The sequence below is a fragment of the Chrysoperla carnea genome, chromosome 2, assembly GCF_905475395.1.
Source record: "Chrysoperla carnea chromosome 2, inChrCarn1.1, whole genome shotgun sequence".
Taxonomy (NCBI): domain Eukaryota; kingdom Metazoa; phylum Arthropoda; class Insecta; order Neuroptera; family Chrysopidae; genus Chrysoperla; species Chrysoperla carnea.
The window spans coordinates 45,553,514-45,568,054 of NC_058338.1; the positions used below are offsets into that span (position 1 = coordinate 45,553,514).

Here is a 14,541-nt window from a genome sequence, read left to right on the forward strand (position 1 = left end):
TTTGTAGTAAGTTTAATAATTCTACAGTTTTTATTGATTATTAAAACTGCCATTTTCTATGACTAACAATTTATTTACGGCTTTCAATTATCTAGTAGGTCTTTTCAGAATATATTAATTTAATTTTTAAGTAAATACTGCATTTTAAATTAATTGAAAAGTTAATTTTTCTGCCTTTTGTATTACAGAAAATAATAAAAATGCCTGACAGGCCTTAGTTAGAGCTTTTGAAATAAATTTAAATATCAAAATAAATATCTCTTCCGGATGATTTCTGTGTTGATTGACTTCTCTGTTATTAGATACAAAAGACAATTCAGAAAACTTATAATATTCCAACCATTGAGTATCTACATTTATTATCCAAATTATAAAGGTGGCTATCTTAATTGTTATTAACATTTTGTTATAAAAATATTTATTAACATTTTGTAATAAACTGCGTTGAAGCATCAACGTCTAGATATCAAGGCTAGATATCACCCACCAAATTCTTACGAAAGCTCTCCAAGCTCAAGGTAGATATCAATCAATACACATCCCGCTTTCCTGTATTATTACAAGATTTCATCAATTCATACAATATTACCATTATAGAAATTTTGAAATAATTAAAAAAAGACACGACATAGGTATTCCACTACCGCCTCCTTCATTACCCTCACACTTGTTCAAACAAGAAGACCCATTGCCATGTACTCTATAGGCAGGGCCAGATTGTACATTTGAGGGGCCCTGGGTCGGAAATCATACAGACCCAATGTAAATGCAGAAATTTCTTTAATTATTTCGACATCTGATTTTTACAGTAAATTTTACTTTGTGTTTATTAAAAGCACCTTGAGTTATGTAATTTTGGAGATCTACGATTGAAGTTCGCCTGCTCGCTTATTCCATCAGCCATTTGCTGAATGATTTTGTTGTACATTTTTTTAATTTGATTTTTGGGAGCCCTCAGAACACTCAGGGGCTTTAGTCCTGGATCCAGTCGGGTTCATGCATTAATCCAGTCCTGCCTATTGGTACTAAGCTTAGAAAATATAAGGTTTTGTAGACATTAAGAGGTACCAAAACGCCAAAAACATAGCTAAATTTTTTATAACGAGCTAAATAAATAAGCATGTTGCTGAATATATAAATAATTAATACTTTCAAATTATTCAGGTTCAAGACCCCATGGTGCACATGTTTTTAGTGAAGATGAACATGATTGCCATGGTGGAACATCTGATGATGAGGAAATGTTATCAGATTCGGAATCATCGTTAACATCATTATCAGAACGAAAGCGATCATCTCTGGAAACTGGTATGGCTGATGATATTGTGATATTGGCTGAGGCTGTTTGGGATCATATAGCAATGGAATCTGAGGAATTAGCTTTTCGAGCTGGTGATGTTATTGAAGTACTTGAAACTGTCGATAAAGACTGGTGGTGGGGTGCAACAAATGGATCAGTTGGATGGTTTCCAGCTGCATTTGTTAGGGTAAGAAAATGCTGTTTTAATTTGCTGTTTACATTTTATAATTTTGTTGGTAATAATTTATATTTTTTTATATGCTTAGTTACGAGTCAATCAAGAAGATACTGTTGAAGATTGTTTGGCAGCAATGGCTTCAGGACAATCTTCTACAACGTCAATACGCCGCCGTACAAGTATATCTCTGCTCTCCAATGAACAAGTGCGTACAAGTGTAGTGCGTGAATTAGTGCATACTGAACGTGATTTTGTGAAAGTGTTACGTGATGTTAGTGAAGGATATATATCTGAATGTCGAAAACGTTGTGAAATGTTTAGTGAGGAACAAATACAAACAATATTTATTAATTTAGAGGAATTATTGGAATTTCAAACAGAATTTCTTAATGATTTAGAATCATGTATTGATTGGGATGCACCGCATCGTAGTTGTATTGGAGATTGTTTTTTAAAGCATGTAAGTATTTTCTTATTTTCATAAAATGGTCTTCAGATTAATGACATTTAAGTAAATTAGACATTTTCTAGACTAGATTAGATTTCACGGTTTGATCTGATATGCACATCCGTCTCGCTTGGAAAATATATGATTCATTGTACTACCCTTATTTCTACAAATCCAAACATCCCGAATTAAAGCATTTTCAGCTTCGTGACTAGCTAATTGTCTACTTTGTCCCCTAAAAGTATCCCACTATAATGAATATTTATTTTTCCAATCCTTCATAACATAGTGGGTGCTTAATTGTTTTCTCTTGTTGTTGTATTTCCTGCAATAATTCATCTTCTTTCTGAAAATGTTCTACTGCAAAGTTTACATTATCATTATTCCAGCAGCTAAACTTAAATCTTAGCCACCTTTGTCTAAACTTATTAGTAATCATAGCGATTCTGTTATTCTTCATTGTCCGCTTCCGACTTTGTGCCTTAATATTCCTAGATTGGAATTTATCACAATGCATTTTATCATCTAAGGAGGGTGACTCGCCAGTAATAAAAAACAATAAATTAGTATCTATAATGATCCAAATTGTCTTAGCTCATATTACAGATCGTTATGTAGCAGTCAAGATCATAACGTTAAAAATGACAGTAATAGGTTGAAGTAATGCCTTATCATGAGAAACTAAGCTCCAAAAGACTATGTTGGATGTCGAAATACTGAAATCTGCATAATCATGTTAAGGAGGTCTAGCAAAGTCAGAAGCGGACAATGCAGTATAATAGAATCACTATGATTACTAAAAAGTTCAGACAAAAGTGGCTAGTCACCCTCCTTAAGTACTCATAACTCAATAACAGTGACAGTTTTGATATCAAGCAAATAATTATTCGTTTTAATCGATCCTTATGAATGTCTCTTTGTCATTTAATACTAAAATTTCCTTCCAATGTTTTATAGAAGGTTGTATAGTTGTCATTCTTTTTAAAAAAATTATAAAATAAATGTATTACCTTTATGTAGAAAGGCAGCTGTTAATAATGAGTAAATTGCGTACTAGAAAGACATAATCATCACTTCTAAATACAGGGTGGGCCAAAAGTCGCTACCCATGTTTATACTGTATTTAATTAAGTAATGGGTAGTGACTTATGACCCACCGAGTGTAGTAATATTTTATATAGTAGTATTATATAAAAAAAATTAGTGTCCGATGGGACACTAATAGACTTGGTAATAGGCGAGTACGCAACCTAGTCTAATCTTTTGCATGGAATTGAAATATTTCTAAATTTTGTTTTCTTTACAATAACAAAAGTTGAGTTTTATCTAATATTAAAATTTAATTTATATTATTTTCAGAAATCTGGTTTTCGAAAATATTCGGATTATTGTAATAGTCATCCCATGGCAATAGCTACCTTACAAGAACTTTATCAAATAAACAGTTATAATAAGTTTTTCGAAGCATGTCGTTTAATGCGTGGTCTCATTGAAATACCATTAGACGGTTATTTATTAACACCAGTACAACGAATATGTAAATATCCATTACAATTAGCCGAATTACTTAAATATACAAAATCTGATCATCCAGACTATAGTAAAATACAAGAAGCATTAGAGACAATGCGTGGTGTTGCTGTATTAATAAATGAACGAAAACGTCGCATGGAAAGTTTAGAAAAATTAGCGGCATGGCAACAACGCGTTGAAGGATGGGAAGGTGAAGATTTAATTGAAGTTAGTACACAGCTAATACATCAAGGTGATGTTATACGAGTGACGACAGGCATGTGGACAAATAATATTACATTATTTTTATTTGATCATCAAATTGTTTATTGTAAAAAGGTTTGTGAAAAATTATTTATTTTTCTATTTTCTCTCTTGAAAAATTTAAAAAAACTAATGAACCTTGCAAGTGAAACGAAACAAATCAATAAAGCATGTTTAACGATGCAAATGATTAGAGAACGTAGTCTATAAATGAATGTATCGAGTATGTTCAACAAGAATTAATAATCTATTTTCGTATTATTGTCTTTTATTAGCATGGAACTAACTAACTTTCTCGCAATATTTAATAGAAAACTGTGCGAAAATAAGGGAATCATTTGATAATTTGTCTTTGTTGTACCTAGAGGAGTTAATGTGAACCTACAGAGCCAAGATAATTTTTTCAAGCTTCTCTAAAGCAGATCATCAGACGGATAAACCCAAACAGACAAACTACGCGCAAACAAACGGTTGGAAATTAGTCCGACATGAGAGTACTTATCTTGCATGAGTAAAGAAAAAGTATTATTGCATTACATAATTTTTTTTCAATAACTAAGGCATAATGTTGATCAAACTTCACTTGGATTATACTTAAACATTTTTCCCATATGAATTTATTTCAACCCCGATTTCATCCATGTGTGATATTCATTTTATCCACGCCCTTTTAATGTTATTTTTCATTTGTTTTCTAAATATAGCTTTGAATATATTCCTTTTTATTTCCAAATAGAAAGTTCTAGTACCTTCTGACAATTTTTTATCAATAATAGTAAATTGCGGATATGTTTGTTTTAGAATCGAGTTTCCCAAATTAGAAAAGTTTATTATCTCTACTACTTTGGTTGTAGGCAAAGTAAAACATTTTAGGTAATAATGTTATGTAAAGGTTGTTCCAATAAGAACGTCGGTTTTTAGTTTTAAACAAAACATGTATGTTTGTGGCATAGGCTTAAAATATTTATTGAATAATGAAGTGCACATCATAAGATTATGAATGGAATAAGGCATCTGACAAATGACCGCCGCGGCTTTGCTGGCACAGGCATACTCTTTTCGTAAAATTTTCAGTAATATAGCGTTGAATTTTCTTTTTTAAGGCTTCAATCATTGTGCGTTTATTCACATAAACTTGTAGCTTGAAAAAAATACAAAGGCGTTAAATCGCTTGATCTGGGCAACCAATGCCGACTTGCAAAACGATAAATAATACGATCATTAAATGACTCATGCAGTAATTTAACGGTTTCTCTGACTGTGTGGTATGTTGCACTGTCCTGTTGAAACAACATGCTGGCTTTTCAATCTTTTGTTAAGATTCGATGCATAGTGGTTATGAAAACACTAATTTTTCTGAGCTCTATGCCGAATTGATCTGTTGCAATATTTTGAGTAGAGCGACCAAGACGAGCGCGTGTTTCTGTTTTATCGTCATTTACAGACTTAGTTTCTGCTCATAGTGGCTTCATTTTGAGAATTTCGATGGCCATAATTGTACGCATTTTGCGAACTGTGGCTGCGAAATATTCAATTGTTGCACTCCATTTTACTTAACCTTCAGCTGTCAACTAACGAACGGCTAATTCTTTTTTAATATCAAATGATGACTGTTAATGGCGTACAATTCAAAACCGACGTTCTTATTGGAAGACCCATTATAAATCTATAATTCTATTGATGAAAAATCTAGCTACGATCTCTAATCATTAATAAAATGATATAAAATATTAATTAACAAAAGGTTTTTTTTTTATCAAAAAGCTGGCTAAAATGATTTTCCTGATAAATCTTGGCTTAGCTATGAATAAAATTCCCCTTTTAATAATAGCATGTAAGTGTCAATATGTTTCTTTAAAATTAATCGTTTTGTTTGAATAATGTGCATTTTATAATATATGTATTTTAAATCTACGACTCAAGACATCTGGATAACTGCTCCATATTTACAATTCTCCAGAATTTTTCGAACTAAAATCAACTGTCTTATACCAAACTATTATATTACTTAGTATATATTATAAACATTGTTTATAGGATTTATTAAAACGGAACACATACGTGTATAAAGGCAGAATTTGTTTGGATACGAGCGAAATAATAGATGTTCCCGATGGAAAAGGTAAATATCAAAATTATACTATTTAATGCTTTGAGCATGATTTTTTTCTAGAATTTGAATGATTGATGTTGAATGTCATTTCGATTTACGATAGTTTTAAATGTGAGCTAAATGTATGATGTGTTGAAAATCCCGCAAACTAATAAGACAGTGACTTGGGATCAAAAATTATTATTTTAAAATACTAAAAAGAAATAAATTTGCTTTATACCCAAGAGGATGAGACAACCCGTATTATTGAAAAAGTTGATGTTAATTTTTAAATTTCGTTGATTACGAATCCGAAGTCCAAGTTCGTTATCACATGCCTAACATGGCATATATAATAGGGATACAATTCTTAAGGTGAATTAATTTTTTAGAATAAAGGCACAGTAAATGGATTAATAAAAAAATCGAGAGCTACCAACAACACACTGACACGTAGCGCTTTAATTCTGACAAGATTATGCTACACAGTATGCATGTCTCATAATAGCGTCTCGCCAACTATAAACATCATTGACGGTTCTTCTTGTAAAATACAAGTACATCGTATATTTCGGATCTATATGAATCAAACACGGAATACAATCCAATAGGGAATATTCATGTATTTTTTTTATATTTTTAATTCATTGTTTACACCGTTATAACAAAGTAAAAAATATAAATACTGCTTAAAAATGCTGTATTTAAGTGTAAAAAAATATTTAAAATACATTATAATTTTGAGATATTTAAAAGCAGTTTTTTGGCGCTCTCTGTTGATGACGTATAAGTACGTGATCTGTCAATTTTTGACAGTTCAATGTATAATTTACACTTTAAAAAAATGAATTTACAACACAGAATTTACACGCGTTATTATTAAGTTTTCTAATAAAAAGTCATAGAATAGTATAATTTAATGAAATACCATATAAAATGTAAATAATTAATATCATACAGTATGTCAACAAATTTGACAAGCCCGTACTTTGATGTCACGTCCGTATAAAAATTTAAATTTCCGTTTTAGAAATTTTTAAATGCCCTCACTGAATTTGTACTTTTATTAATTAATTTTAAGTAATTACAAGGATATTAATAACTAAAATAATGGTTTAGTTGAAATGTCCAGTCATTAAAGTAACAGAAGAAAAATATTTGAACCAAATTTAAATTTCATGAATATTCCCTATTTGAAATTTTTTTAAACCAAAAAGTTGATACTTTTTTGTGTTTAAAAACAAAACTATGTCTTTACTTTTCTTATTTCATGTTAAAAGTTGATGATCGCAAATTTTAAACAAAGGACACCGTAATAAATTTTAATTGGGATCAAAGTACATGTTCAAAAATTTTTACCAGGACATTGGCATTTTCTGTATATCTATCTATGTACCAGATATATTTGGTACAATTGGTTTCTGTACAATTGTATGGCATTTTCTATGTATCTATCTATGTACAAGATATACTTGGTGGTTGAGAAATAAGTGGTTGTGAAATAAGAGTGCCACCAAAAATATCTGATATAAAGAGTTTTTATTGAACGTAAGATACATATAAATACGTCTATCAATTCGATGAATAGTATCTCGACAACGGTGAGCCTATAAACAACTTACAATTTATATCAGCTACTCAAAATAATGCTATACTAGTTTTAAGAGGTAGAATTCAATGATTCACAAGTTGGAAGAGTCACTTATTACGTACGAAATTGCCTACGAAGAAGTAAAATTATTCTTTTTTATATTTTATTTTAAATCAAATTATTCAAAAATATTTGAAATAAAATTGCTTACTAATTTGATTAAAATCACCAAGTAACTGTAACAAAAATAATCGAAGATTGTTAACTGGGAAACTTTGCAAAAAATCTAATACTATTTACCATTGCATGAAGAATGAGAGAGATAATAAAAAGTTTGTGCTATTTGCTAATGAAAATACTAATCAAATTAATCGTTGTTTTTAATGGCCGTTATTTTTTTTTTCTTGACAAAAGGATTAATTTCAGAACCTCAGGTTGGAGTTACTGTTAAGCATGGTTTAAAAATCTATAGTTGTGTGCGCGATAAATGGTTATTATTTTGTTGTCGTTCCGCTGCCGAAAAGGAATGTTGGCTGTCAGCGTTAGCTGAAGAACGTCGTTTAGTTGCAAGAGATCGTTTAGAAGGTTTAGATTTTCCACCAGCTGCGCGTCAATTAGCACGCATGGCTGCTAGATCACATCGACAGCCACCACATAAACCACGAAGTAGGTTATCAAAATTTTTTTTAAATAAATAAAATATGCGATTCTGGCGAAATAAACAAATATAAAAGCAAAATTAAAGCAATCAATTTCGTGGCTAATTTACATTTTAACTACCAGAGCCGAGTTGTAATCATTACCAGGAAATCAGCAGGTCCAGGGTTCGAGTCTTGGTGCTGATGTGTAATGTTTTCATTTTTACTTTACCGTAATTTCGTAAATGAAATACTCTGAATAAAGTTACTATCATTTTAACCTAGGCAAAGTTATTAGCCAGCTAAAAATTTAGATTTAGCTAATTTTTAGTATGTTGCTAGATGCTAATCCTTAATTATCACACAATATTCAAGAATTTTAAGGGATGTAGTGAGTGGGCGAAAATCAATGTTCAACAATACCTTTTTTATAAAGCTTCCAGAATTATTAAAAAAATAGTACCCATAAAATTTTTCTTTACTACATTTTTTTAGAATGACACTACTTTAAACCAGGGGTGTACTCAGAAATAATTTGAGAGGGGGTGATCCGTTAAATTTTTTAACGTATAACGCAGCTAACGTATATATTTTTTTACCATTTTACATAATGCTATATGTAGATGATTGTTAATCTTATGCTAACTTTTCAAATCAGCAAAAACCAGCTGTACTGTCCAGTCTTCTAGTTTATAAAATAGCTATCAAAAATCAATAGGATGATCATAGATGCCGAAACAACTATTTTGATGTACTTATCTATGTATTCAAAGCTATGTACGCGTCAGAAAGTCTGCGGCTTCAGATTTTTACTACATTCGTCTGGCTTTCGAAAAAAGCTTGGCACAAATTGTTCCAGCTCGTCCCCACTCACTATATTCTTTTAATATCGTGAATCAATTCAAGAATCAGGTTTTGCACACCAAAAACTATCTTAATTTTCAGCTGCTAGATTCTGACATTAGACCAACTAGATTCTGACAAATTTAATACAAAAATAAAAATTGTTTACAGAATATGATGTATATAATAGTATGTTCTAATCACTTAATTTTCTTGCAGATGACAAATCATATAAACGTGATTCTGCGTACATGGGATCGTCACTTCAATTAAATACAACTAGTCATAACTCACTTGGTCGCAAAGTTGGTACATGGTTTACATTTGGGGGTAGCAAAAAAGGACGACATCATCATCACGCTCCGTCATGAGACCCAACTACCTTGCTGTAACCAGCAGCTTAAGTTGTACTGTACTTTTATTTGTTTTTTGTATTCAGTACAACTAGAAGTTATTCATCTCTTTCAAATACATGTCATTAAATATTTAAGAAACCATAAATGTAGAAAACACATATTTATAAGATAAAAAAATTCTATTGAATCTTTTTGTGACGATCAAACACCCTTCAATTCTAGAAAAGAACAAAATGACTTTCGATGTATAATTAAACTCAATTTAATCAACTGAAATTTCCTTTTTTTGTTTGTTTGAAAGTTAGACATCTTACTTTTGAGGAGTATCTAAATAAATAGCTTTAAATTGGGTTAAGACTTTGCCAGAACTATTTTGCCTTGAAGACAAGCACAATAACTACCTCCATGCCAAATTTCAATCCATGTGATATAGTTACCAAACAAAATATGGTTTTAGATAACAAAAGGTGCATTTTATTTTAAACTTTTCAAAGTTGAAATACTTGCACACAGAACAGAATACGTGTAAACTAGCCTCAAACTTTGTGTCTTTAAAAAATGTTTTCAAAACTTAATTTTCTCAATTTTGGTCTAACTTTCAACAATAGGGTATTTGCCAGTTTGATAATAAATTTTTATGAAGTGGAAAACCAAAATCTAAAGATTTTTTTCGCAAAAATATGTGGTTCATCTAATTTTTATTTTATTTTTTTTCAAATAATTAAGTTCTCGCAAACAATAACATAATTCTTATGTTTTGTAAATATACAACTGTCATATTTTAAAAATTTTATATACAAAAACTAGCTACTAGACAGGCGTTATTCTACTCTTTACGGTAGGTGTCGCTGTGAGTTTAATTTTTGACGCTACTAAAAAGGTCTACCCAGGCTAGATCAACCCAACTTAAGTAGCGTTAGATTAGTACGAATAAAATACACGCTTTACTCCTCAAATAGGCCAGCGACGTTTTGCTTTATCATATTAGAAATTTTAAGTACTATTTTATATCTACAAGTGATTTTATTAAAGCAAAAAGAGTTTTAATATTGTATTACTAAAAATTTTGAGACAGTTTTCAAAAAAAAAAAAAAAAAAAGTGGAAAATACCCTATTTTTACAAACGAACACAATAAATCAAACATAATTTTAAAATATCTAAACTTTTAAATAAATTTCAATATATCAGTGTTTCTAATACACGCACAATTTTTTCTAAATAGCACAAATTTTTAATACCAATATTTAAAAAAGAAAAAAAAAGAAACATTTTACTTATTTATGTGTTGGTTTGAAACTATTAAATTTGCACAGGGTATATTTATAAAGAAAAAAACAAAAATAATATTGGAAAAAATGAATTTTCAAATTCATTTCTCCAAATTTTAGTGTACATAATAAAAACATATGAGGAAAGCTCTAGTATACTCATCTTTTTTATAAATTTTATTGTTATTGTTTTAAAACTCAACAAAATAATTTAAAAGTATTTAAAAAGACGAAGTAGAAAATTACGAAAAAAAAAAACAAACATCAAATAATTATAAATGATGCTATTATTACTATATACAAAAAAGACTATACAATATTTCTTGTTCAATCCAGTTTTTCAATAGGAAATAATATGGGTATTTAATGGGATCGTGTTTATTCGTCTGATTTTTGTTAGCCCAATAATGGCGCGGTTTTTATATCGTTCCACATTACTTGACTTCTAACTCATATTCCCAAAAACTACACGAGACTTTACATGAAGAACATTATGTTTTCAATCAAACTGTTAAGGTATCGTTCCTATGCGACGATAATTGTGATTCAAGTCATTCTATCAACTTTCGAGTCAATTTATCAACTTCCAATACTCTCGTATCACCTGCTCGAGCATTAAATAGGAGATGAATTATCATTCGTCTAATTCGTGGTCAATTTAAACCTGCAATACTGTACTTTACATTGAAAAGAGACACTTTTTTAGATACAATGAAGTTATTTCTAATAATGTATTGCTGGTATTTCATATTATAAATGCCTGTTCCGTTAAAGGCCCTATTAGTGACATCAAATGACTCATAAACTTGTTAGAGAAATGGTTTCGCTCTTTTTGGTAGTCTCATCGAAATCATATCTGGCGTTAGATCGCAAACGCTCATTTGGAAAGTATTTCATTAATGTACTCCGTCTCCATTTATATTCTGCAGTTATAAAGGAAAAACTTTTTAATAAAGATATAAATTGTTAGATTTTCCCACAAAAGAGGCTATACTAAACAGGAAATGTTTTAAACAGAGGCATGTCAACCAATTAGAAAGCAATCGCATTAAGAGGATACATTTTTATTTTAAGGCATACCGATTATATAATTATTTTCACGTCAAACAATTTTTCCAACAAAAAACTTATTATGTTCGCTTTAAGTTAAGAAAAATTCAAAATAAAATGGGTGCATAAAAATAAATGAACAACGAATGAAATTCAATGAGTTTCATCGCCTGTTCTTATAAAGACCAATTTTCAATAATTTTTAATGTTCAGAAACAATTTCAGACATTACATACAGACAAATGAGCCGAAACTTCGGGCGTGTTGAGACGAAATACGATATTTCTAAAAATAATCAAATATTCAAATCACTACGGCTAGCGTACCGCCTTTTGTTTAACGCGTTTGATCAGGCCTCATCGTATTCATTACGTACATATTTATTTATATGAAATGAAAAATCCGAAAAGTGGGGTAATGGATTTAAGCTTCAGAAACAGGATGCATTGAAAAATATACCGCTGTAAGAAAACTTTCTCCAATTAACTTTAAACCGATTCAAAAAGGTTATATTACTTTTTGTATTTGTATTTTAAGTAATTTTGCGTATAAATAAATACAATTTTCCCTAATAACTTAATAATATTTTGTAATTGAACAAACTGGTCTCGTTTAAATGTTAATAAAAGACTTTTTTTAAATACCATTATGCATATCCGATAATTTAAAACGTATGTTTTAAGGAAAATTTCCACAAAAAATAATTCTATACAAATATATATATAAAATATAACACTGAAATAAAAAATATTAATATTTTATATATTCGACAAGTTTTAAAACTATGATGCAATAATTAATAATTATTACCACTTCCATGTTTTCAATAAATATTTTTAAAAATAAGCAATAAAATAATACTTTTTTTTTGTTATATCAGGTAAAAATAATTACAAAAAATGATATTATTCAATGAAATTTGACGAAAAGCAAATTATTTTTTACCAGATAGAGCAAAAATTATTATTAATACCTAGCGGTAAGCTATTTGATGTGCACAATTAAAAAACAAATATTATAATCTAAAATCAATTTTTTAAAACTGTAATTAGTGTCAAAATTATTTTTAAAAAATAAGCTGTTGTAACGTAAAAATAAAGATATAAATTATATATGTAAATTTTAAAATTGACACCCTGTATATAAATAATCACAAAAAATTTAGGCTCATATTCATACTTATGGATTAATTGGATCCGATAAAAAAATCATATCATTTCTTCTTTATGTCATGTTAGAATTTTTAACAAAGTAATGTAACAAGCGCGTAGAAAATTTTTTAAAAGAGGCAAAATAAAATTTCCAACAGCATTATTTTTAATTACTAATTGTTACGTTGTAACTTAATTTGTTTCTCTGCATACAAATTCTATACCTTCCATTTATGTTGTTACTTGTTATTTCATTTCGGATATTACCCGACTGTCAATTGCCCCTATTGCCTCTCTCTGAATCCGCGCTTGGTGATGATACATAATGCGTCATAATGAACTCGTGAAAGAGGCATAATTTGAAAGTATTTATTGCTGATATTATTATGAGCTGAAAATGCCGCGACTGTTGGTCTGAAGGAAACTGATATACACCTATATGTTATCAACATTACAATTGATTAGAGACAATTGATGCATATGGCAGTTGATTCGCTGATATGTGGTTCACACACTTCATTGAGGATAATTCAATTAAAATAAATTTTTAAAATATTACAATAACTTAGTCTTTTGCAGAAGAATGCAAAAACTTACCAATTCTAGTTGCTAATTTGCTTATGATTACGTTAGTTATACTGCTAACCGTCCAATCGTCAAGTGTCGTACAAAATAATTGTAATGGAAGCTGAAGGGAGAAGAATGAAAGGGCTTTATCCATTAAAAAATCTTAAGAACCGAATCATATTTCTTACCAAAGCAGAATATAGTTGGCATTAAAAGTAAGACTACTCACGTCTATTTATTATCTGATTATTACCAATTCTCTACACGCTGAATTATGTCTCTTTGAATCTGGGGAGATCATTATAATGCATCCTGTATTACTTGGAACAGTTGATCTACGATTATGTATATAAGATCCTGAATCATGGCGTGTTTATCAATCTTCAATATGATTGGACCAAAATAAAACAATTAAACAAACAAAAAAATTCGTTAAATTCTTAGAAATTACTTATAAAAAAAAAGTTAGTGTGATAATATATTTTATAAACTTTATCAGTTGTGTTGCCACAGTGATTGTTATCGAAAGTTTTAAGAAAAATAAAAAGTATATTTGTATTAAGCAATTTAGAGCATACTGTTTACAATGAATGTAAAATTAATTGTTCATTGTAAACGAGGCTTCATTATAATATAATAATATTTGTAGTCAAAAAACAAGTCTAGCATTTTATCACTACATTTTAAAAATGAAAAAATTAAATGTTTTTATACAGTCTTATCAAACAAGTTTTAATTTTTCGGTAGCTTGTTCCTTAAAAAAAATTTGTTTTTAAAAACTGTAATCCTACAAAATGAGGAACCTTGATACTACAGTCCATTTAAAATGTATTCTCTATGAGAATTTATATCGATTCCTTTTTGTTTTACATAAGGCGTTTCAAAGCCTGCTCAAAGCTTTTTATTTGTAGATTTGAGTGTATTTTACTTGTTAACAATGTTTCAATTATTGATGTTGTAACCTTTAACCATGGTTCTAATGAATATATTTAGTGGGAACACCATATTGTAGGATTATTCCTAATTAACGAATGTTTAAATGCTCAAAAAATATAATAAATTCGAAGTGTCAAATAATTAATTTACAGTATGCATACGTATCGAAGTAGAATTTTTTTTAAATTTTGATTCAATGTGTTTTTAACGAAAATTGAGGTTGTCCAGCAGTAATAACTGATTTAATGCGCATTTGCTTTTATGGGACTCACAAAAATATTCTGTGTCTAACAGAAAATTAAAAAGTGACCACACAAAATCGAATGCCCAATAAATCACCTATTTC

General features: G+C 29.5%; 1 protein-coding gene across 1 annotated transcript in view; it reads left to right on the forward strand.

Annotated features, from left to right (window-relative positions):
• The window catches only part of LOC123293913, a 183,129-nt gene extending 172,717 nt beyond the window's left edge, over positions 1-10,412 (forward strand). Inside the window, exons 9-14 of the mRNA XM_044874906.1 lie at positions 1,165-1,487; positions 1,567-1,938; positions 3,286-3,777; positions 5,740-5,824; positions 7,812-8,051; positions 9,086-10,412. Coding sequence (XP_044730841.1) covers positions 1,165-1,487; positions 1,567-1,938; positions 3,286-3,777; positions 5,740-5,824; positions 7,812-8,051; positions 9,086-9,237 — 1,664 coding nt within the window. The 3' untranslated portion in view covers positions 9,238-10,412. The remainder of the gene's footprint in view (positions 1-1,164; positions 1,488-1,566; positions 1,939-3,285; positions 3,778-5,739; positions 5,825-7,811; positions 8,052-9,085) is intronic.
• The last annotated feature ends 4,129 nt before the right edge of the window (positions 10,413-14,541 follow it).